Below are 27,363 nucleotides of genomic sequence, written 5' to 3' on the forward strand. Positions count from 1 at the left end.
GTACCCGATTCCGGGTACTTCCAGTTTCTGCAGTAGTTCATTTGCTTTCAGTTAACTACAACATGTGGCACTATAAAAGAAAAACTACTCGCCCGTCATGGGATCAAGAAAGCATGCAAAATATAATAGTTGAAGTGCTATAACATAGGATGGCATACAAAAAAGCCTCTTAAAGTTTTAATGTTCCGCAATCCACTTTATAGAAGATCGTGTGAAAATGTAGGAAATGGTAACTCTGTTGAAGAATCTAGTAAGAAAGCTAGTAGGAAAAATTAAAAAAAATCTCCCGTCGCAAAAAAATTAAAACTTAAGGAACTGGGCAAAAAAAGGAAAAAAACATGGTAAAAAAGGCTGCACTGAAAACAAAATTGGTTCCGAAATTGCCCATTGCAGATTCTGAGAGTTAGGAGGAATCAGATAATAATGACGATGCGTGTCTATACATTGTATATTATTATTACAATGAACTATTACGCTGAACTATTTTCAAAGTCGCAGGAAAGCTGGATAAAATATGTGTCAGACCAAATGGGCTCGATGAAGCCTGTAGTGCCTATGATGAAGTAGATGAAGTTTTTATTTGTGACTTCAGTTCATAGATTTTCGATTTCTGTTCACATACATTGAATAAATATTTTATTTTCTGCCCATTAGTCTTTTTACATGCTAATTAAGTTACTACCCGGTTTTATCATACCGGTTGGCCAAAACCGGGTATTTTGCAATAATTTTCATAAAAATAAAAAATAATAAAAATTTAAAAATTTTTATAAAAATTTATATTGGTATATCAAACTTAAGTCATTTGAGAATATTTCAATCTGCAGCAAACGTTTGCTACTCTAACATAGCACAAGATACAGACGGTTTTTGGACTGGTACCCGTTTTGTCCAACTCTCTCCTATATTATTATGAAAATTATTACGGGAATAGTTTTATTTATTTAAATTTATAGTGTCCAACTTACGCATCTCTTGTATAACAACAATGTGCAGCAGTAACAACGAATCTAGTGCTTATCAATGTTCCTCCACATCTCCATCGATCAGAAGTTGTATTGAATCCGATTGCTACCTACAAGTTACAACAAGTTGAATGAATTTTATATTAATTTATGACTTTAATTATCTACCATAAATGGAAATTCCCCTGCCTCTGCGGGTGTACCACCCACTATTAATGGTACAGTGTTGTAATCACATTTAGGAGTACGGTAAGACATAGGTGTCGCATCTGAGACCAAGGATAAAACTTGTACTTCAGATGTAATTGCTTTACTATATTCTTGACACTCTAAAACGATTTCAATAAAACGTTAATAAAACAGCAAATCAACTCTATTATTTATAAAAATTACTTCTTTCACTCATTTTTCCTGGTGGACTTGTTTCTCCATTTGTATCAAAGTCGGCAGGGAGGAGATTATCATTTGGTTCCACAGTCACTGCAAATAAAACAAATATATACCGACAAAATTTGCGAACGTACACCTATGTACACATAGTTTCAAAGGTTATGCATCAACCAAAATTGTCAACATTTATTTGTAATTGAAATGTATTTAACAATTTTAATATTGTGTATTTCCACAATGGGTATCGATCCAAGCCTGGATTCGAGCTAAAATACTGCTAACAATCGAGCGATCATTTCCGGTTGTAGATACTCCCATTTTTCTCTAAAGGCTCAGTTCATGATGGTTCTAGGACGATTGCTTCGGGCATGAACAGCTCTAAAGAGCATATCCCAAGCAAGTTCAATGGGGTTCATGTCTGGATACATCGCAGGCCACTCCAAACGGCGAATACCTCCTGTCTCAAGATAGTCATTAACCACTTAATTCCTATATGGGCGGGGTTATCATCCATAAATACAAAATTTTCACCCACAGCTCCCATCATAATCTCACATGAGGTTCTAGAATCCATGTGATGTACCTACCTTTGTCCTGTTAGAGTCCCGTCAATAACCACCAATTTCGTGCGTCCACCTGCCATAATACCTGGCCAAAACTAACACTACAACCAGCGAAAGGAAGTATTGTGCAGGCTTGTGCTAATTGTGCAGCTCTTGTTGGCTCTCGCCAAACATTAGCTAAACAGATTCTGGTCTCGTCTGAAAAAAGCACAAAATTCCAAAAGTGTTGAGCTCACTCTAGGCGGCGCAAAACCTGTCTAGGTTGTAGCTGAGAAACTGTTATTGGTTTACGACTCCTCAAACCTAACTCTAAAATTCTTCTTAATTAAGCCAACGATCCTTTGACTCCTGTAGTATGCCTGAAGTATCTTTGGAGGGCTGGTACAGACACAGAAGAATTTTTCCGAATGCAAATTCTGATATATCTATTCTATTGCTTATTCGTAACTCGGGGTCTACCAAAGTACTCTATTCTGTATCGAATTTGTTTCTAGTAACCTATTCCATCTCCGTGAGACATCCACTCTGAGAAGCACACACTATTTCCGCTACGAACCGATGTGAATGGCCTCTTTAACTAAAGCGATAATTCTTGCATGGTCCAACTCACAAATTTAATACTGACTCATTATAAATCACGACTTCACAAATTTTACCAGAATAAATTTTTAAAATGTTTACACCTTGGCAAGACCAGATCAATTAAACGGGTATTTAAATCAAATAAAAAACCAAAAAAGGTGTACCTATTTTATTTGAAAAAGAACTTAGTCCAAGCTGTATCGTCGCCCCCATTAGGAAAATTATTCCGATTCGATTTTTTTGTAGAAACTTACTCAAAAAGAGATTGTTATTACATATCCACAGGGTGCCAGGCAGTACTGTGGTCAAAAAATTGTTTAAAAAATTTTTTTAAACAAATTCACAAAAACAATTTTTTTTACTTCGGACAAATTTTTTTAGATCATTTGGGTCATTCGGAGCAAAAAAGGTCTCTTGTGATTTTTTTTCTAAAATTGATTGTTCTCGAGTTATACGCGATTTAAAATATTTAAAAAATGCGAAAATGGCTTAATAACGCGGTTAAAAATTATTATTATGAGTCCCCTCACCTACAAGACCCTGAAATGATCTAAAAAAAATTTTTCGAAGTGAAAAAATTGTTTTTGTGAATTTGTTTAAAAATAATTGTTTAAACAATTTTTCGACCGCGGTACCGCCTGGCACCATGTGGAAAGGACCTCTTTTTGAGTAAGTTTTTGCAAAAAAATCGAATCGGAGTAATTTACCTAACGGGGGCGACAATACAGCTGAACTAACTATCAAAAAATATGTGATAAGGATACAGATTTATAAAAGCATTAAATATAACAGTAACACATAATAACCAGGGCCGTCATTTGATAGGGATAGGGGGGCATTTGCCCCCCCTGTCCCTGAAAATGACTGAAATTTGCAAAAAATATATCAATTTTATTACTATTTATTACTATAGTGATTTATTTTTATTATGTTTGCATATATACAGTGATGAGCGCGGTAATAACCGGCAAACTAGCTCAAAAGATGGAAAACATAATACATTGCGAAACAAAAAGTGATGAAACTAGTGGAGGTGGAAAGTATCGTTATAAACGCATAAATTAACATTACATTACATATTTTCCCACCTTTAGACGTGTCAGAGAAGTATGACAACTGTCATTGTGACAGTAGAATTTTATAAAAAAAAACTCCTGTCACAGACGTCTAAAGGTGAGAAACTATGTAATGTAATGTTAATTTATACGTTTATAACGATACTTTCCACCTCCACTAGTTTCATCTTTTTTTGTTTCGCAATGTATTATGTTTCCCATCTTTTGAGCTATTTTGCCGGTTATTAGCCCGCTCATCACTGTATATAATGTATTGTATAATGCTTGCCCCCCCCCCCCCAATCAAAATTTCAAATGACGCCCCTGATACTAACTGTACTTAACGTAACGTACTTAACAGTAATAATATAAAGTTAAAGTAAAAAATCGTGAATAGGAGGAGTGATGCATAACTTTTGAAATTATGTGTAATAATGACAACTATAACATTTTATTCTCTAATCACGTCTTGTCACCGTTACTGAAATTAAAGCAAAAATAGATACAGACCGACTGAGTTGGTCTGTATCACTCGTAGCGAGAAGGTCGCTCCAGGTTTCGAGCAGGGACATGTATGTTCCCCTAAAGTTAATCCAGGAACATCGACTTGGTGTCGTTTCAATTTTATAATTTTAATATCATAATCATGTAACACTAAGATTTTAACAACCATAAAGTAAGCTAGTTTCAACTACAAGTAGAATGTTTCACTAATGGTGGTCTGACTAGACCGAAAACGTTCTGGAGATTTTGTAGTACATTTGGATGACTTTAAAGATTTTTAAATAAAAATACCATTTTGCACACGAAGTTTTTACTTGTAACGTTTTTTAAACTGTCGTATACAGCCTACTTCTGGGATTTTTATTTTTTGTTTTAAATATTAAATAGTTAAAATTTATTACGTTAATTATACTAATACCTTCGCAACAAACAATCGCAGTAATCAAATCATTTGCAAAACCACATAAAGTTACATCATCAGTTCCTTGCTTGGCTTGCGCCTCTGCAGCTGGACATTTAGTAATTTCTTTGCAAACCCCTCTTTTTGTGGTTCCTTTGAATGTACATCTATCGCCAACTAAAACATAAATTTAAAATGTGTTTAAATAAAAGAAGTTTGTATTCTTTTAAATTCAGCTATGCCATTTAGCCATGCTAGAAACTAGAAACCAATGTGTCATGGACCAGATCAAAAGTCTATAAGTATTGAATATTCCCTGGATGGGTCACGTAGAACGGATGTGGAAAGATATAGCCCTCAGAAAATCAGACAGGCACCAATAAAAAGAAGACTAAAGCGAATACTCAGGCTTAAGAACCTTAAAAATCACCAATGGGAAGCGTAAAACCCATAATCGATCGGGATATAAAAGATCTTAGAACAGTGCAAGACCCACAAAGGGTTCTAATGCAACTGATGATTAAATATATCAACAACACGTGATTTACTGCAAAGAAATTATAAGGATATGCCGGTATCAGACATAGTATGTCAATATGGTGGTATCGGCATCCACACTCAGGTTTCCAGACTTAGCTCTTGTTTATTCTATAGCTGAATATTACGCACCAATATAATATGGGTCAACAGTAACAGTGCTCACGTTCAAAAGATTGATGTCCAGATAAAAAACACCACGAGAATGTGACTTCATAGCTTCCCTGAGGATACATAGATGCTGAAATAGCTATATGGAGATGGTGGTCCAACTCTGAATCAAATAAAAACAAAAACTGCCTTTATTTTTTCATCTTTACTCAGATTTCAGTACCTGAAACTGTCTTTCGGTCCTTTTCCTAGACGAAAAGAAGGTAAATACGTGGCCAAAGTGTCCTTTATTTGCTTTCTTCTATATTCGTCGTCTCTTGTGCTTATATATTGTAACAGTCAGAGATACAGGATGCAGCCAGAAATCAGTTTCTTAACGAAAAGTCTTGGATTTAAAATATTGGTTATTATTTTTATTTCAATTACACCCATACCTCGCTTTACGGCCTAGATACGTTCCACGAAACATGGCCGCAAAGCGAAATGCCGTATAACGAATCAATTATTCTAATACAAATTCATAAAAATTTAATGGGATCGGTTACAAATTTGTTAAATATGTTACATGGCTTGCCGTTAAAAATGCATTTTATCTGTTTATTTTATTTAAATCAAAAATACGTACAAAAAAGCACATACACTGGTATATAAAATAATAATAGATTCCAAAAACCAAAAATAATCTACAAACTAAAGCTTTCTTGTTGTATCTCCATATAACGGGTAAATGATTTTTATTTAGTCCTGTAATAATAGGCCTTGGATTTTTGGACAAATTAGAAGTGGTTTTAGCTTAAAATCACCAGTTGCATTTGCACCAAGTAGCAAAGTTAATCGTTCTTTAAACCATTTATAACCAGGCGCAGATTTTTCGGTTTTTGAAATGTACGTGCGATCAGGCATTTGCTTCCAACAAAGTCGTCTACGATAAACACTTGTTCAGGTTTATAACCACCTTTTTCTATAATTCCCTTTAAAATGTTAAGATATTCCTTAGATGCGGCCTCATCTCATTTTATTTTCTAATTATGCATAAACAAGTGGAAATAGAAAAGAGTGTGCATCGAGATTGCGTTTGCTCGAGAATGACATGGGGCCGTTATAGCGAAACATTTTAGGCCGTAAATCGAAACCGTGCCGTAATTGAACAGGGCCGTTATAGCGAAATGCCGTATTCTAATTGTATAAAAGTAGTAAACTTTGTATCTAGGGCTTTTCGTCTTGTTCGTATTACGAGAGATGTCGCTGTTTTGCGTCTCAAAAGGTGGAATCATTGCATCGCGATGGTTTCCCTTAAATAGGCAGGGTTGTTAATATTTTGTTTAGAGTTGTGACTGCATAGCTTCACTGAGGATGCATAGATGCTGAAATAGCTATATGGAGATGGTGGTCCAACTCTGAATCAAATAAAAACAAAAACTGCCTTTATCTTTTTCATCTTTACTCAGATTTGAGTACCTGAAACTGTCTTTTGGTCATTCTCCTAGACGAAAAGAAGGTAAATACGTGGCCAAAGTGTCCTTTATTTTCTTTCTTCTATATTCGTCGTCTCTTGTGCTTATATATTGTAAAAGCCGGAGATACAGGATGCAGCCAGAAAGCAGTTTCTCAACGAAAAGTCTTGTGTAACGGTTCGCACGTTACGAAAATATTTTTGAACTCTTTAATTATTTTTATAATTATTTTCTGTTGATCTCTTAATTAAATTTCTCTAATTTTCTCGTAATTCCTCATTTATAACTATTATTTCCTCTTAGATTTTAAAATATTTATTTTTATGACGTCATATCTAAACACACTTAAAACTACCTGTTAGTTTTGTTGGATTGGTGTCCCTGATGTTTGGTTCGTGTTCTGAGAATTTGACGTTTTGCTCTGTGAAGGAGCGATACTTCACTTTTCACTTGGCTCGTGGCTGTAAGTAAGGTCGGCTGCATAAAATGGCGGGTTGATTTCCAACTACATTCTGAAGACTTTTATTCAACGTCTAAGTTTAATATTAAAGTGAAAAGTTACCACCAATTGTTACCTGGAGTAAGGAGACATATGTGTAACACAACTCCTCTTGGAACCTGAATAAAAATCACCCGGTAAAAATTATTTTTTTCTAATAATTTTTTAGTTAGCTATTGTGATGTTTTTTGTTGAGGAATATTTGAAATATTAGTTTCATTGTTAAATTTTCTTAGTCAACCCATTAAGTGAAGTTTATATAGTTTATTTCGATCTTTATTGAATAGTCATTCAAGGAAAATTATAGGTATATTAATGTTTTTGGTTATACATAACCAAACATATATGAAGTCCTCAAGTAATATTAGAAATAATTATCATTTCTCTCTAGGTTTTAAACTGTTCGAATATCCAATATTTTGATAAATTGTCAAGTAACTATCTTTTGTCTGTGTACAGGATTTATATCAGCATTCAAAAATAAGAGCAATAAGAAATTCATATCGATTTAATTTTTAAAAGTCTTAAACAAACAATATTGTTTATAGTAAAATAACTGGGTGACCTTTATTTCACAATGTTGGCCAATCGGTTCGAGAACACCTCAGTCAGCGATTTTGATATTATGAGTATTTCACGGTCCCAATCGTGTCATCAAAATCATAACAAAACAATTGCGAGTTTATTTATAGGTACGGAGAAAGTATTGCAGAGATCATTCGTTATTTATCATTCATTATTTAACCATCAATGTAGTTAGAATATAGACTTTCGTCCACCAAGTAGTTACTAACGTATATAGTGATTAAATAAACGCAGTATGAGTAATTAGTGTATTCTTGATATCCAACCCCTAGCAGAGGACGTTCATCTCCCTTACAAAACCTATTATATTATACCTGGTTCCATACCATTTCATTAAGATATATATGTATGTAGATATAGGCGCAACCTCCAATTACAGTAAAAACTGGAGTATTAAATCAAGGATCGGATTTAATGCCCGATATAACAAAATCAGAAATCAAAGAGGCTCTGAAGAAAATGAAAAATAATCGAACCCCAGGTGAAGATGGAATAGTATCAGAAGCACTAAAAATTGGAGGAAATATACTACTTGAAAAAATTAAACAACTTTTCAATATCTGCCTTCACAACGCCAATATTCCAACAGACTGGAACAACGCTACTATGATTCTATTACACAAAGCAGGAGACAAAGCCAATTTAGAGAATTACAGACCGATTAGCCTCCTCAGCCATTTATATAAGTTATTTACGCGAATAATAGTTAAGAGAATGGAAAGAAAGTTAGAGACTTATCAACCAAGACAACAGGCAGGATTCCGAAAAAATTACGGAACAAATGACCATCTACAAAGTATAAAAACCCTGATAGAGAAAGTAGTGGAATACAATAAACCCCTAGTTCTAGTTTTTATCGATTTTCATAAAGCCTTTGATACAGTTGAACTTAGCAAAATATTACAGGCGCTTAAAGAATGCAGGCTAGATTATAGGTATACAAAATTATTACACAAAATATACTTACAGGCAACAACCACTGTCAAATTACATACTAACAGTAATCGCATAAAAATAGAACGGGGGGTTAGACAAGGAGACCCAATGTCACCTAAACTTTTTAATACGGTCTTAGAACATGCTTTCAAGAGTTTGGATTGGATGACAAAGGGAATAAAAATAGATGGAGAATACCTAAACAACTTACGTTTCGCCGATGATATAGTCATAGTAGCTGAGGATCTAGGTATGGCAAGAGAGATGGTACAACTCGTTGCAGCTACAGAAAATGTTGGTTTAAATATAAACATCTCAAAAACAAAAATAATGACAAATTTGGTACCCAACCAGAACATCAGTATTGGTGGGAAGGAAATAGAACTCGTAGATAGATATAAATACCTGGGACATGAAATTACGATTGGCAGGGATAACCAGACTCATGAGCTGAAGAGAAGAATCGGTCTTGGGTGGGCAGCATTTGGAAAACTGAGAGAAACTTTTAAAAGTGAGTTACCCACATGTCTAAAGAGAAAGGTATTCGATCAGTGCGTCCTCCCAGTCTTGACGTACGGATCAGAAACACTTACCTTAACTAAAGCCTCGGCTACCAAACTAAGAGTCACGCAGAGAAGAATGGAGCGGTCAATGTTAGGAATAACTCTGCGAGACAAAATCAGAAACGAAGAAATCAGGAGAAGAACAAAGGTGACTGACGTCATCGAGAGGATAGCCAGGTTGAAGTGGAGATGAGCAGGACACGTAGCCAGAATGACAGATGGGCGATGGACGAAGAGGTTATTGGAATGGAGGCCAAGAGAAGACAAGAGAAGCGTCGGTCGACCGCCTACAAGATGGACTGACGACTTAAGAAAGGTAAATAAAAACTGGATGAGGGCGGCGCAGGATAGATGGGGTTGGAAACGAGGGGAGGAGGCCTATGTTCAGCAGTGGACTTTTGAGGCTGGATGATGATGAGATATAGGCTATTATTATATTAATATAATATTCTCTCAGATAAATCATATTCTGTATTCAAATTTCAAAGTTAAAAGTCTATTATCTGAATCAATGTCATTATATTTGTTCATATCTTCACACCCAAATTTGTTCAATGTTACATTAGATTAGTTTTTATTCCAGTTAATGGTCGCTTTTCCAGTAGTATTTCTTTTAAAAAAACTTCTAATTTATTTCTTCTTCTCTTTACCGTTTTTGCTCACATGTTTATATGGGAAATAAAACTAGGGATATGTTTTTAGCCATTTGGAAGAAAGATGAAACCATTTTGTGAAGTCGTAGCCCCTTTGACACCTACAGCCACCGTCAAGTCAGCTGGGAGTATGTCATTTGGGAAACACACTATGGGGCGTTCCTGCTCCTGATTTTCTATTTTACACCTGAACCTACAGGAGGTACAGTTTGGCACCACCATGGTGCTTATTTTCCGGTATGCAGCAGCAACCGTTTGAGAAGTCGATTGAGTTTGTTTGGCAACATTCAGTTTGGTGATTTTAGTAACTATTGCGTATCATAGCACAGACATTTGGTTGATGCACTATGTTTATTAATTATTTTTTTTAAGATTTAGCTTACCTTTGTTTTGTTATATAACATATTTATATATTAGTGTATTAAGTTCCCGAACTATTGTATCTACGGTAAGTTACTTGTGCACAAGGTAATAATCCCAGAAAATTAGGTTTTTATACTTTATTATTGATTTAATTGGTTTAGATTATTTGTGTAAATTTATTTGGTCATATTAATTGCTTGTTTCCCAGATATATTTTATTGTTAATTTGCTTCATTTCATTTCTTTGGTCAATTCAAGTAATTTATTTATCTTAACTTCAATTTATTTCACGTTCATTTGCATATTTAACTTTGCTTAATTCATTTTATTGTATTTTATTTAGTCAGGCTTGTGCCTGCTGATTTATATATTCTTCATATTTGTCGGTTTTTAATTTAGTTGTACGTAGCAAGCGTACTATAACGCTATAACCATTTGGTATAGGTAGTCTCATGTGAGTTGTATCCTATGTATAAGAGGTATATAATTTTCTAACATACATATAACATGACTGTTGTTATATGGTAAATTATTGTAAACTGTCATCTTGTGTCATTTTAGAGTTACTTAATATGCATTTGTTTAACTCAGAGATTGTGAAAATCTAGTACATACATGGTTATATATAATAAATATTGACTTATTTTGTATATCATTTATTCTTATTTCCTTTTATTTATATTTACTGATTTAATATAGTTTTGGCAGCAGTGTAAGATACCTGGGAAAGACCTGGGAAATTTGTTCTTCATTAGCAATTATTCATCTTTATTCATTTTCAGTACAGTATTCTTATCTTAATATTTCCATTCTTAGTCATCACTATCTACTTTGAGCTACCGTCTTTGACAGGCATGCAAATTGGCCGTATCCATCCTTGAGTGTCAAGTTGTCGTTCTCTTGCATATTCTGCTAGCCATTCAGTTTGCATCTGTCTAGTCATACTTCTATTATCAGTTCATCCCACTATCTTCATCTTATCATTTACTCATACAGCACCTACTTCTAAAGTAGTGTTTGGTTACATCGGCTTCTCAACGTAGAAGCCACACATTTTTTACTTTTTCTTACATTAGTTAATTTTTTCTTTTTCTACTTCTGTTGGAGTTTATCATTTTCTTTACTTTTACTCCAACAGAAGTTTTCTTTTTTGTTATACTTGGATTTAAAATATTGTTTATTATTTTTATTTCAATTATTTTAATTTTATAAAAGTAGTAAACTTTGTATCTACGTCTTTTCGTCTTCCTCGTATTACGAGATATGTCGCTGTTTTGCGTCTCAAAAGGTGGAATCATTGCATTGCGATGGTTTCCCTTAAATAGGCAGGGTTGTTGATATTTGGTTTAGAGTTGTGACTGCATAGCTTCACTGAGGATGCATAGATGCTGAAATAGCTATATGGGGATGGTGGTCCAACTCTGAATCAAATAAAAACAAAAACTGTCTTTATCTTTTACCACGAGAATGATCGCTGGAGTAATCAAATCCACACCAACCCATCGGCCACCAGTGCTTAGCGATATTTCACCACTACACCTTTGCCGACTAAGACCCGGTCTTTTACCTCCGGATAACTAGTTATCGGGAAGTTTATGAGATTGGAAGTTTACAGATTAGCATGTAATCTCACAAATAAACTTCCTGATAACTAGTTATCCAGAGGTGAAAAGACCGGGCCTAAATCTTCTAACTAAAGAATATGAAAAGATCCTTAAAAACACAGCGCTGCCGATTCATAACTATAGAGAAGATGCAACCAAAAATCGACTGCGCTCCAGAAAATCTCCGATACCAACCACAGAATCGGCCGCAGCCACCGGGTTCAACATGATCACCAAATGGACCATAAATGGTCGGAAACTCAATTTGTATCACAGAGACACCTTCTGAATTTCATCTTCCACGTAAGACCTGTTGCACACGTAACCGCATCAGAACTCCTCAACATGGTGAATGTGCATTTTTATTTCACAGGTGGGGTAAGCTATCATGTCGGAGGAGTGCGACCAGAAGACCCACGGGACAGTCCCCCAAGATTTTCTGTTTGCGACGCCCGAGTCGATTATCTAAATAAACAACCTCGATGTTTGCCTATAAATTAGATATGGTTAATTGTTTTTATAAAGAGTCAATTTGTATTTAACTTATAATCTCATTACCTAATGTGTTGAAATGCCATACGCTAAATAAATAAAATGGATAGTATATTGTGAAAAAGCATATTGTTGTTATGTTAAGCTGTGTAAATGAAGTAAATTGCTTATGATTTAGAGTTGTTACATTTTATATTCTTTATTACTGTGTAGTGTGTAGCCGAGCTCATATGAGAATTGTATACATTACAAAACCAAAACACCAGGGAGCCACAACATATTTTAAAAAGTAGAACAGTACCTGTTACATAAATAAAGCAAATTAGTCTATAGCGTATTCAAGACATGCGATTCAGTGTACGGAGAATATGGCCACTGCAAACTAAATGAAAATTTTGTTGATAAAGTTGCTGCTCTCAACGGCAGCGGCTGTGAAAGGTAGTATTAGGCAGGTACTTGCAGAGGATTATCGCTGTTTACTGCTACGAAATACTAAAGGAGGATTTATTTATTATAATTCACATTTCTTATGTATTTTTGGCTGCTGATTACGAATTTCGAGGGTGGATTTCGATCCGAGTAGTCAAAAAATTGTTATAAACAATTTAATTCTTTATACGGCTCTAGCTCGTAAACTAAAAGAGAAAAAGAAAATTTTTCAAAAAAATCTGTTACTCAATAAAAAAACAAAGAACTTAACTTAAATCCAATAATTAGAACTCAAGATATTGTAAAATTAGTTCCTAATGCAAATTGTAAAATAAGCGTTTTTCGAAGCTTTTTCGATCGTAGCTCGGCTTATACGCATGCAAATAAGCTTCACAAAGTCTCTTATTAAAGCTTAATTCATAGACTTTCAAACAAAGTTTGACATATTACATTATCTTTATTTTTATTAAAGTTATACCCATTTGAATTTATATATTTTTTAAACATATCTACATTTTATAAGGCTTTTAAGCAAATTTGATCATTAAATATTTATATTTTAAAAATGAAAAAAAAACAATGGGAACCTTCTCTGGTTACACCTCCGAGGCTTCTACAATTTGCAAGCCATACGGATGCTGAGACTAAGGAAGATGAGGGAATTCTACAATTTGCAATTCACGTCCCATCTGCTCAGCGCGGTAAAGTTCCAACGAGAATGGGTCCCTTCATACTCCCCACAGAGTAAATGTAAATCAAAAATGAATAACCATTTTCAATTTCGTTGCAAAACGAAAACACAGCCGAACCATATTCTAGTCCAATCAGAGAGTGCCGCAAGCACCCCTACCGGTTTCGAAACTTATTAGTCTCTCATCAGGAGGCACAATGCTGCTCTCCCTGATCCAACCAAAACAAACCCCAGCGTGCAGTCCCGGATTGCAACGAACGAAATGGCATAGATGCCCTAGCGGCAACTGCTAGCAAAAAGACTAAGTTTTCATTCTAATGGCATATAAAACAACATAATGCTATTCTACATCCCACCAGAATGAAAACAATTATTGGAAAGCAATTATTGGCAAAACAAACGATTGGACTAGAATATGGTTCGGCTGTGTTTTCGTTTTGCAACGAAATTGAAAATGGTTATTCATTTTTTATTTACATTTACTCTGTGTGGAGTATGAAGGGAACCATTCTCGTTGGAACTTTACCGCGCTAAGCTGATGGGACGTGAATTGCAAATTGTAGAATTCCCTCATCTTCCTTAGTCTCAGCATCCGTATGGCTTGCAAATTGTAGAAGCCTCGGAGGTGTAACCAGAGAAGGTTCCCATTGTTTTCATTCTGGTGGGATGTAGAATAGCATTATGTTGTTTTATATGCCATTAGAGTGAAAACTTAGTCTTTTTGCTAGCAGTTGCCGCTAGGGCATCTATGCCATTTCGTTCGTTGCAATCCGGGACTGCACGCTGGGGTTTGTTTTGGTTGGATCAGGGAGAACAGCATATGTGCCTCCTGATGAGAGACTAATAAGTTTCGAAACCGGTAGGGGTGCTTGCGGCACTCTCTGATTGGACTAGAATATGGTTCGGCTGTGTTTTCGTTTTGCAACGAAATTGAAAACGGTTATTCATTTTTGATTTACATTTACTCTGTGTGGAGTATGAAGGGAACCATTCTCGTTGGAACTTTACCGCGCTGAGCAGATGGGACGTGAATTGCAAATTGTAGAATTCCCTCATCTTCCTTAGTCTCAGCATCCGTATGGCTTGCAAATTGTAGAAGCCTCGGAGGTGTAACCAGAGGAGGTTCCCATTGTTTTCATTCTGGTGGGATGTAGAATAGCATTATGTTGTTTTATATGCCATTAGAGTGAAAACTTAGTCTTTTTATTTATACTTTAGTTAGCAGTAACCATAAAAGTACTCAAAAGCAACATTTTGTGCTTAGTAAAATGTTCGTAGGTTTATTTTTGGCCAAGATATAGATATATTAATAGCGCGCTCTGAGGCGCATCATCGGCTCACAGCGAAAAGGTTCGCGCGTGAACATCTCGATACAAATTATAATTTATATATGTATACGTTATATTCAATTTTCACTTTTGAATAACCTAATACAATTTTCTAATATAATTCCTATAATTAAGTCGTCATAAAGTACCTCGTATCACCTTTCATTCTTTTTACTTTTTCTTCGATTTTTTGTACTAAACGAGAAAAAAAAATATGAAAACCTAAGATTTCAGAAACATAACTAAGAAAATAAGTTGTTCTTATTTATTAATACTATTTTTAAAAACATTTTATTTCATGCATCTGAATTAAGATATACAGGAAATCTCTGCATCAATATATACAGGAAATCTCAACTTTTTTACAGTTACATGTTGGTCATGGAAGCTGTTCTTGGAGGCATTAAAATTAAAAAACTTTTTGGGGCTATAGAGTCTCATTATCTATATGATATCCATATAAAAGTGGATCTAGTTCTTTTGCAGCAGCATCAAGGCAAGTCAATTGTGTGTACGTTGCCACATAAAATGCTCGTTTTATATGCAATGATGATGCTGCTGCAAAAGAACTCGATCCCCTTTTATATGGATATCGTATAGATAATAAGTTTCTGAAGCCCCAAAAAGTTTTAATTTCAACGCCTCCAAGAACAGACTTAGTACCACCATGTACCTGTAAAAAATCCGAGATTTCCTGTATATCTCGATGCAGATGCATGAAATAAAATGTTTGTATAATCTTCCGGCTCAGCTGTTGATCTATCGCCTTTTAGTGAAACACCAAATGCAACTAGATAATTTATTTATGTAAAGTGACACTAGATTTCCCGGGAGACGTTACTTTACTTATACGCTTCGTATGAAATTTAAACTGAGACTACTTGTCTCTTTAAAGTGATTCGAATGAATGAAGTTAAAGCCTTATCTTGCCTCTTTGAGTTGACTCTAGTGAATGAATCTAATGTATGCTCTTTCTTAGCTGCAGGATAAATTGGGTCAGCCCACACGACTTTCAAACAAAGTTTTTTATTTAGTCAGAAAACTTTACGTCCATTGCCAAAAATATTATTTATGATTTGCAACAATTAAACAAAATTAGTAACCCTCACATGTGTAAATATAATAACAAATTGGTTCATGTAATATACGGGGTGATAAATGTCTGTTTAATATCGGATATGAATGATGAATATTTGAGTATAAACAATGTTTATAAAAATAGTATTAATAAACATTAACAACTTCATTTCTGAAATCTTAGTTTTTCATTTTTTTTTCTCATTTAGTACAAAAAATCTTCTTCTTATTCCGCGTCTCCTTTCGAAGGTTGGCGATCCAAATGGCAACTGTATAGCTTTGGAAACTGCTGCACGAAAAATTTCTGCGGATGAGCGGTCAAAGCATCTTCTTAGGTCCTTCAGCCACGAGTTCTGCCGTCTTCCTACTGATTTTTTGCCCTGTACTCCAATATGGTTTGAAGTAGATCATAATGTTTCCCCTCTTAACACATGGCCCAAGTATCCACAAAAAATCGAAGAAAAAGTAAATAGAATGAAAGGTGATACGAGGTACTTTATGATGATTTAATTATAAGAATTATATGATAAAATTATATTAGGATCTTCAAAAATGAAATATGAAGATAACGTATACATATAAATTCTAAATTGTATCGAGAGGTTCGCGCTTGAACCTTTTCGCTGTGAGCCGATCTTGAGCGTCAGAACGCGCTATTAATATATCTATATCTTGGGAAAAAATCAACCAACGAACATGTTACTAAGCTCACAATGCTCCTTTTGGGTTCTTCTATTATTACTGTTAATTAAAGTAGAAATGTTTGTTGCTCAAATTTACTTAAAACCCTTATAAACAAATTAATGTACAAATGTTTTCAGAAAATTATAAGTTCAAACGGGTATAACTTTAACATAAATAAAGGTAAAGTCATTTAACAAACTTTGTTTGAAATTCTATGAATTAAGCTATAATATGAGACTTTGTAAAGCTCATTTGCATGCGTAGAAGCCAAATTACGATCGAAAAATACTTATTTTGCAATTTGCATTATGACTAATTTTACAATGTCTTGAGTTTTAACTATTTAGTTTACGGTTAGTAAACGCCATTTTCTTATTTTTTTATTAAGGAACAAATTTTATTTGAAAAATTTTCTTTTATTTATTTTAGTTTACAAGGTAGAGCCTTATAAACAATTTATAAACAAACAAATTGTTTATAACAATTTTTTGACCACTCAGATCGAAATCCACCCTCGACATTCGTAATCACCAAAAATACACTGACGGTTATCAGCCAGTTGAACAAGCAGGTTTCAGAAAAGGGTTTAATACCATAGATCATCTCCTCACTATAAAAATATTGATAGAGAAGGCAAACGAATACAACCTAGATTTATGTTTAGCCTTTGTAGACTATGAAAAAGCGTTCGATAGTATCGAGATATGGGCGATAGAAAAAGCTCTAAATAACAGCAGAATAGACTCCAGACATTACATCTATAAAACAGCAACTATGACAGTCGAATGGGAAAATAAAACAAAACTAATCCCATAACAATCCGTAGAGGCATAAGACAAGGAGATGTTTCCCAAACTCTTCACCTTAGCTCTGGAAGACGTCTTTAAAAAACTGGAATGAGAAGACACGGGTATGAACATAAACGGGAAAAAACTAAATCACCTCCGATATTGCGATGATGTTCTTCTTATTGCAGCCAACCAAGAAGAGCTAGCCACAATGCTGACTCAACTAGCACAAGCATCAGAGTAGATAGGATTAAAACAAAAATCATGACAAATACAAATGACAGAATAAATATAAATAATGTACATATTGAGGTTGTTGACGAATATATATATATATATATATATATATATATATATATATATATATATATATATATATATATATATATATATATATATATATATATATATATATATATATATATATATGCTTTCTGTTGTTTTCCGGGTTTGACTCCGCGTTGAATAATTTTGGTTTTGATAAAAACCATTATTTTGACGACGTTTCGGCAAGATCTCACTTGCCATTGTCAAGTCAGGTAGTTCCGCTTCTCGCTGCTGCTTGAAGTAAACTCAAGTTTACTTCAAGCAGCAGCGAGAAGCGGAACTACCTGACTACCATTGTCAAGTCAGGTAGTTCCGCTTCTCGCTGCTGCTTGAAGTAAACTTGAGTTTACTTCAAGCAGCAGCGAGAAGCGGAACTACCTGACTTGACAATGGCAAGTGAGATCTTGCCGAAACGTCGTCAAAATAATGGTTTTTATCAAAACCAAAATTATTCAACGCGGAGTCAAACCCGGAAAACAACAGAAAGCACATATAGCTCCCGCGGAAACTTCAAGTGTAACATATATATATATATATATATATATATATATATATATATATATATATATATATATATATATATATATATATATATATATATTAATGTGATATTCAAAGATCGGTGTGCTCAAAGCACTTGATTAGATAATTAACTAATTAATTAAATTTAATTTTAATGATGCACTTATGATTTAATCACACTATTTAATGCTCTAATCTCAGGGTTTTATATTCTCGTGCTTCAATATCTCCTTTGCTTTACATATGATAAATAAGGTCAAAGATTAACGGAATAAAACACATATATGGTACAAAAGCATCTATTGAAATAAATTCACCCTCAAAATATCCTCTAAAAATAATATCTCCTATTCTGATTATTGAAATAACCCTACCACTATCTAAAGTACTTATTGAAATTTGCGTTATGAATAATTCTACAAAAAAAATAAAACTGTCTCTCGAATGATGAGTTGTCCAAATTCTTGTCTCTGGTCGCCTACAATTTACTCTTAGCAGCCCCCTATGTAGTCAGCAATCTCGCAACAAATTATTGCAAGCCTATTGTCATTAATGACCCCCTACAGATGCACGTATCTTTCAAAAAACAATGCTAGCCTTTTCTCCTCTCGATAAACTGAATCTATTTCTCGTTCCGGCATGCAACGGTGACTCTTGGAATATAAGTAGAACAATATAACTTACAATGCTTTACGTGATGAGCTTCCGTCAGGACACTTATTTCAACAAACTCACAACTATTCACTTATCTGCCTTACTACTTCAGGAGACTCTTAGAGATCACCACTAGTCGACTTAACGATCATTTAACAACTGACTCTTCTTCCACCCTCTAACATTTCGCTAAACTCCCATTCTTCATACCTAGCCCCTCCTTTTTCCTTCTTCACCAATCCGAGTTCCTCAATTTTATCCCCATCTACCTTTCAGATAACAAACACCAATTTTCCCTACCATTAGAAATTTCCTAAAACTAATTACATGCCAATCGGTTTTTTTTTCCTTTCTTAATATCTAAACAAAGATTACATTCATTTAAATTTCTAAATACAATTATTCCCTCGCCGCAAAAGTCCATTTGGGAAACCCGGTCTCATTGTCCAAACACATAACCACTTTCTTATCATACTAACTGTACAAAGAAAATACTTAATCCCTATTTAAATTTTGTTTACCTACGGCCATCCAAAGATAATTGACTTTCATTTCTTCGAAATGAATTTTGGTATATTTTTATTATATGTTTTAACTTTTCTAAAATATGAAGATCGAAACCATATTAATTCAAATTTTACATATCTTAACAACCCCCGCCATTTGATTTGCCGAAAAAATTCTGTTATTTATTTAAATGACACAAGTTTTTTTTAGGATCAAATTATTCCATTATGTTACCAAACTCTACTCATGATACTTATAAATGTCGTGAATGTTAAAAATACCCCGTATCTTGCCTGTCTCTATATGCGCTAATTCATAACTATTTACCCCATTTTCCGTATTGACCCTATATGGACCTTCAAATACCGGCATCAATTTAGCACAAATACCATTTTGTAAATTGGACACCCTCAGTGCCCTCACTAAAACTTTATCCCCTTTCTGGAATGTAACCGGCCTTCTTCTTCGGGTCCTCTCTTGCCTTTGGAGATATTTCTCTCCACTTCGTCTCAATCTTCGTTGAACCACCTCGATCACTTCTTCGTATTGTCTGGGGGCGGTGTCTTCCCACGGTCTCGTAGGCATTGTTCCTTTCATTACATATAAAGGCGTCTCCTTGGTAACCGTATTTGGTGCACAGTTCAAATACGTCTCTATTTCAAACACTTTTCTGTCCCAATGTCGATGATGTTCTTCCGCAGCAATTCTTAGAAATTTTGTGACTTCTTGTATAAAACGCTCTGATGGGTTGCTCTGTGGATGTCGGATGCTTACAAATTTTGTATTTATGCCTCTCTCTCTTAATTCCCCTTTAAAACGGTTATTCCTAAAGTATGTCGCATTGTCCAACAAAATATTGTCTGGTCTTCCCACTGTTTCGATAAAATCGTCTATCTTCCGAAGTATTTCAGCTCCTTTCGTGGTTCTACATGGGTACAGTTTTAAATACTTTGAGAAAACATCCACCATAACTAATATGTGTTTATTCCTCTGTGTTGTTGTTATTAAATCGCTCAACATATCAATGGCGACAATATCCAGTTTCTTCCGAGCTATGACGTTTTTTGTGATGTTTTCGTTTTTGAAATTCTTACTTTTACACTTTTGGCATGTCTCGCAATTTCGAGTCATCTCTTTGGCTATTGTATAGTCCTCTCGACAAATGTAGTTCTCCCTGAACATAAGCCACACCTTCCTGCTTCCAATGTGTCCGTTGTCACAGTGTAATTTTGCTAAAACTTCTTTTGCCATCTGTTCCGTGATTACATATAGTTCTTTACCATCGACCCTCTTAAAATATAAGTTATCTTCTTGTTCGGCCCTTTGCTTTTCTCTTTCATCCAGTTGTTCCTGATTTTCCCTGATCTGAGCCAAAGAAAATAAGCCTGCTTCTTCTCTCATTATGTTCATGCCAACGTGGAGAGTTTTGTGGTCCTCTTTGCGGAATTGTTCATCTCTCGTCAACGCATCAGCCAAGATATTGTCAGTTCCTTTGATATATTTAAATTCAAAATCATACTCTTGAAGTAAAAGAATGCCCCTATGAATTCTATTATTTACCAGCCTATTTTTCATTATATGTACCAAAGCTGCATGGTCTGTTTCAACGGTGAATTTTGCCCCTAGTAGGTAAAACCGTAATTTATTTACACAAAATAACACACTGGCGAACTCTAATTCAGTAACGCTGTACTTTCTCTCATATGTTTTGGTTACACGGGAGACAAAACAGATTGGCACCTCTACATCGTCTTGGATCTGTGATAACACCCCTGCGAATTTTGTTATGGAAGCATCGGTCCGGAGAATGAAAGGTTGATCATATCTTGGGTGGTGTACTCTTACAGCTGTGGAGAAAGCTCCTTTTAAATTTTTGAAAGCCATTTCTTGTTCCGTTCCCCATTTCCACCTAACATTTTTCTTAAGTAATGCTATCAACGGTATTTCTTTTGTGCTGATGTCTGGTATTAGTTTTTTGAAATAGTTTACCATTCCCAAAAATCCCCGCAATGTTTTTAAATTGGTTGGCCTAGCGTAGTTATTTATAATTTCGATTCTATCTTCTGCAAGACTAATCCCTTTTGTGTCTAATTTGAATCCTAAATACAGTATTTCCTTTTGGAAAAACTGACACTTTTGAATATTTAATTTCAATCCCGCTTGATCCAGTTCTTCTAGCACAGTGTGAACATGTCGTAGATGGCTTGTTATATCCGGTGAGAAAATTAATAAATCATCTATGTAATGTACAACAAATTCTTCATGCCTATTTAAGATTGTGTTCAATGCGCGAACCAAAGCAGCGCATGCACTCTGTAGGCCAAATGGTACCACCCTAAATCGGTATACCACTCCGTCGATCGAAAAAGCGGTATAATTTCGACATTTCTCTGCCAAAGGTATTAACCAAAAACTATGTTTCAAATCGATTTTGGAAAAAATGTGTGACCCTGTGATTCGTCCAAATATGGCTTCGATGTTCAAAGGCGCTTCGTATTGCGCGATTGTGTGTGAATTAATGTTTCTTGCATCTAAACATAATCGCAAATCACCACTCGATTTTTTAACGCATACTATCGGGTTGATATATGGAGAGTCACATCTTTCTATCACCTTGTCTTCGATCATTTTTTCAATTTCCTGTCCGACGCTTTGCCTGTATTTATACGGGATTGGATATGTCTTGGATTTAAAATTTTCTAAGTTTTTAACTTTAAAAGAATGTTCATAATTTTTAGCCACTCGGCTTTCTTCATTAATCAAATCTCCATAATTTTCTAGAATCTTCTCTACTTCCTTTTCCATGTTTTCTCCACATTTTAATTTTCTTTCATCCTCATTTTGTTCGCATGTGTTCACTGTCCATAATATTTCTTCATAAAATTCTGGATTCTCGTCCATTATTGCCATTTCTTCTCTGTCCTCATCCTTTATTTCTTCTTCTGTTTTTTTTTTATCTTCAATTTCCATTTGGTATCCCGAGCACCATGTTTCTACTGCTTTCATTTCTCTTATGAGAACTTCCTTTTCTTCCTGCTTCCTTTCTGTTTTATCGTCGATTGCCGACAATTCTTCCGTATCTTCGATTTCCTGTCTTTCTCTTGTATCCACCGTGTTTTCCTTCTTTCTTTTTGAACTCTTCTTCTTTTTCTTCCTTCTTTTTTTTTTCTGGTTGATTTTTTTCTTGTACTTTCGGTTTTTCCTCTACAGTCATATTGATTTCTTTATGTTTTTCCTGTTCATTTATCTTTTCAACAATTATTTTCCTCTCTATTTCCGTTTCTTCTTCTATGTTGTCTGGTTCTGCTCTGATTTCCAGTTTATTCTCCGAAAAATTTATGGTGATGTGTTTTTCACTCAATTCATCAATTCCCGCTATCATATCATGGTTTAAATCTTCGATCACCACACATTGCATAATATAGTATTTGTCTCCCACTCTGATCCGCACTCCCAAACCTTCATTTACTGTCGTCAATTTTTTGTTGTTTGCACCCACTAAAACAACCCTAGGAATTTTGTACACAAATCTGTCCAAATTTAATTCTTTTACTAGTTTCTTATTGATTAACGATATCTCCGATCCAGAATCAATCAAAATTTTAATCGCTTTATGTTTTATAAATGCATCTAAGAATATTAAATTGGAATTAGAACTTTGTCTTTCATTTCCCGCCAACTGTATAAACTCTCTCGGATGACAAAATATACCGGAGAGTTGTTTATGTTTGTTCAGTGGATGCTTTATTGAAAATCCTGTCTGGATTCATTGCATATATCTTCTTCCTCGTTTTCTATTGTTACATGATTCATCTCCCTTCTATTTTGTCGTTGGAAATTCTGATTGTTTCTACCGTCCCTTTGTTCGTTCGTATTCCTAGTCGGAGGATTTTGTGCATCTCTGTTTCTGTTGTGATTTTCATATGTTCTATTTTTTGCGTGATTCCTGTTATCATAATTTTGTTGTCTATTGTAATTTTGGTATTCTCTCGGCCTATCTTCGTTTGTTGATTGGGCATGTCGGTTTCTCTGGTCATAATTTGATTGATACCTTCTTGCCGGTCCATTATATTGTTCATGTTGTCTTCTGTTTCGCATTTCTCTTCGTTTTGCTTCCCTTACTTGAAGGAATTGGCACAAACTATCAATATCTTGATAGTTTCTCAAAATCACGTGGTCCTCCAGCGTTTCTTCGAAATGTCTGCTTATCATTTCTACCAGTTGTTCGGTAGAGTATTTGTAGTCTAGATATTTGGAATTGTTATATATCTGCAAAGCATATCTTTCCTCCGATATTCCCATTTTCTCGTGATATCTTCCATTCTGTAGCTCTTGGTTGATTTCCCTCTGTTTAACTTTCCCCCAGAAATAGTTGAGAAATTTATTTTCTAAATCTGTCCAATTTTCAAACTCATCTTCTTTACTTTCATACCATAACGCTGCTCCTTCTTTCAGATGGTTTCTAATTGTTTCTTTGCAGTCGTCAAAATATCTAATATGTTGCAATTTGGTTCTCAAATTTTTAACAAATGGTACTGGGTGTGTTTTTCTAATATCCCCGCCAAATTGTATTTTCGCGTCGCTTGTACCATGGATAATTATTTCCCTTCTTTCTCCACAATTCTGTTGATTCTTGAGTTCCGCAATTTGTTTTTCGTTTTGCTTAAATTTTTCTTCTATTTCTCGCCTGTCTTCTTGTATTGCATTTTCAAATTTGCTTTCTAACTGTTCTAATTCCATCTTCTGCACATTCTTAATATCCTTCATTTTAGTTTCTATTTCTTCTCGTTGCATCTCCAGTTTCCTTTCTGTTTCTTCTCTAACTTTTTCTAAACAGGCTTTCATTTCATTTTCATATTTTTCCAAACGCTTTTTCAATTTGCCATCATTCTCTTCCAATTTCTGTTCTATTCTCTGTGATATTTCTCTTTGTGTTTCTTCCATGGCTCGTTTTGATTCCTGTTGATTTTCTTGCATTGTCCTTTTTGTTTCCTGTTGATTTCTATCCATTTGTTGTGACTGGAGTTGCATCAGTTGCAATAGTTTCTCTATTCCTGTTAATTCCTGTTCTTTTCTCTCCATAATCGTTGTATCTCCTTCATTATCCAATCCTTCTTCAACAATTTTTTCCTCTTCTCTGTTTTCTTGCATTTTGCTTTGCCTCCTTGTGGTCGACATGTTGTTTCTTTTCGTTACTGTTTTCTTTGTCCCCGCCAAATGTGAAATTTTACAACACTCTATAAGTTGCAGAACACGACAAATATTTCTCCCCAAATTTAATAAATTTTCGCCACAAATATCAAATATGCAATCAGTAAATTTCAAAATAAATATCAAATGTACGATTGGTAAAAAAAATCAAATAATTCAATGGCAGTAAATATCCAATACCTACGATCAATCCATAAATCAAAATTATTTTTACACCTGGAAAAATTGTCAAATTATCTCTGGATCACCTGTAGTTATTCCTTATCTCTTTCCCTACCATCAAATGCAAAGCTGCGATATTTTTAAGCCACCACGTTCTGGGCTCCAGTTAATGTGATATTCAAAGATCGGTGTGCTCAAAGCACTTGATTAGATAATTAACTAATTAATTAAATTTAATTTTAATGATGCACTTATGATTTAATCACACTATTTAATGCTCTAATCTCAGGGTTTTATATTCTCGTGCTTCAATATCTCCTTTGCTTTACATATGATAAATAAGGTCAAAGATTAACGGAATAAAACACATATATGGTACAAAAGCATCTATTGAAATAAATTCACCCTCAAAATATCCTCTAAAAATAATATCTCCTATTCTGATTATTGAAATAACCCTACCACTATCTAAAGTACTTATTGAAATTTGCGTTATGAATAATTCTACAAAAAAAATAAAACTGTCTCTCGGATGATGAGTTGTCCAAATTCTTGTCTCTGGTCGCCTACAATTTACTCTTAGCAGCCCCCTATGTAGTCAGCAATCTCGCAACAAATTATTGCAAGCCTATTGTCATTAATGACCCCCTACAGATGCACGTATCTTTCAAAAAACAATGCTAGCCTTTTCTCCTCTCGATAAACTGAATCTATTTCTCGTTCCGGCATGCAACGGTGACTCTTGGAATATAAGTAGAACAATATAACTTACAATGCTTTACGTGATGAGCTTCCATCAGGACACTTATTTCAACAAACTCACAACTATTCACTTATCTGCCTTACTACTTCAGGAGACTCTTAGAGATCACCACTAGTCGACTTAACGATCATTTAACAACTGACTCTTCTTCCACCCTTTAACATTTCGCTAAACTCCCATTCTTCATACCTAGCCCCTCCTTTTTCCTTCTTCACCAATCCGAGTTCCTCAATTTTATCCCCATCTACCTTTCAGATAACAAACACCAATTTTCCCTACCATTAGAAATTTCCTAAAACTAATTACATGCCAATCGGTTTTTTTTTCCTTTCTTAATATCTAAACAAAGATTACATTCATTTAAATTTCTAAATACAATTATTCCCTCGCCGCAAAAGTCCATTTGGGAAACCCGGTCTCATTGTCCAAACACATAACCACTTTCTTATCATACTAACTGTACAAAGAAAATACTTAATCCCTATTTAAATTTTGTTTACCTACGGCCATCCAAAGATAATTGACTTTCATTTCTTCGAAATGAATTTTGGTATATTTTTATTATATGTTTTAACTTTTCTAAAATATGAAGATCGAAACCATATTAATTCAAATTTTACATATCTTAACAATATATATATTGTTGTGATCTTGATTATTGATATGAGATAATATTCTTATATGTCATTTAATTTAATCAATGCATTAATCATAATCTAATTAATTTACCAGATCACATATCAATATGTTTTCAATCTCAGGGCGAATTATAAAATTAATTACTTACTCTCGTGGCTTCTAAGTATTTCTCAATGGTTCCTAATCGGGATAGGAAAGAAAAGAGTAAAATAATACACACATATGGGTTACAATTATAATCAAAATATTGTTTATTTTATTTAAATGGCAATCACTGCTTAATATTTGCTAGATCTTATTATTCTTAAACATAACATTTACAAATGGGAATCTTATTTCCTTTTGGTTTCCAATTGAAAGTTTTTATTAACATTTAACTATTAGGATTTATTAGCAACAATTCTATTTAAGTTTGATGAAGCTTTTCTGATATTATTTATTATGTTCTTCAATTTATAATGTGGTATTTAATACGAAAAACCCATACATTCATGTCCAAACAAATGAGACTGACCTTTTTCTGGTGAACTGAGAATGTCTTCACACAAAACCCGTTTCCTGCTATCCTTGGCTGCGATCAAAACCTCGTCCTGGCTTTCAGTAATGTTCTCCTTTGAAAACTAGCTCGTATAGCTATCGTTCCTGCTTCTGTCGTGATGCTGTATTCTACCTTTTTCGAAACTGCAATCAGCTACCGGGACACTCTTGGCTCAAGGAGGTTCTTTTACTCTCAACCTGGCCTACCTCTCGTTCCACGATAGATACTCCACACTCACGGAACTACACCGGCTTTCTCACTCTCCGTACACTACCGTCTACTACTAGACTTCACTTCTCGACAGCTCCAAACATTCTGATCTCTATTTTCAGTCATTCACCTACTTTCTAAATATCCCTTCCAGATTCACAAATCAACCTTCCACCACCAACTCTCATTCGCAGTCTTCCTCAAAACCAATTTTTAATCTTTCTAAATATGCTTAATGGATTTCCAAAAAAATAGTTAATTCCCATTCTAAAATTACTTTCTACTATTTACAAAACTTAATGACCTATTATCTACTTCAACTGAGTCTTATTTAGCATAGGCTAATGATCGAACCTTCCGCGAACAACGATAATGGTACGCCATTCACTTTGTTTATTCTAAGCGCATTTTCCCGAGTTTCGTTTAATCACTTCTTAAAATTAAATATAACAATTTGTTGTATACAGGTTGTTCTAAATTTATATGCCCGTGGTTGAGAAAATTGAAAATATTTTATATTAAATTGAATTCTGTTTATAATTATCAAAATTTAATTTTCATATCAAATAGAAATATA

General features: G+C 34.4%; 1 protein-coding gene across 1 annotated transcript in view; it reads right to left on the minus strand.

Annotated features, from left to right (window-relative positions):
* LOC126878474 (venom protease-like) overlaps nucleotides 1-27,363 on the minus strand; it is a 101,833-nt gene that overhangs the window by 10,528 nt on the left and 63,942 nt on the right. Inside the window, exons 2-5 of the mRNA XM_050641222.1 lie at nucleotides 4,478-4,636; nucleotides 1,359-1,445; nucleotides 1,134-1,294; nucleotides 969-1,075 (exon numbers count right to left, since the gene is read on the minus strand). Coding sequence (XP_050497179.1) covers nucleotides 969-1,075; nucleotides 1,134-1,294; nucleotides 1,359-1,445; nucleotides 4,478-4,636 — 514 coding nt within the window. The remainder of the gene's footprint in view (nucleotides 1-968; nucleotides 1,076-1,133; nucleotides 1,295-1,358; nucleotides 1,446-4,477; nucleotides 4,637-27,363) is intronic.

This window comes from Diabrotica virgifera, chromosome 10, assembly GCF_917563875.1.
Source record: "Diabrotica virgifera virgifera chromosome 10, PGI_DIABVI_V3a".
In the NCBI taxonomy this organism is placed as follows: Eukaryota; Metazoa; Arthropoda; class Insecta; order Coleoptera; family Chrysomelidae; genus Diabrotica; species Diabrotica virgifera.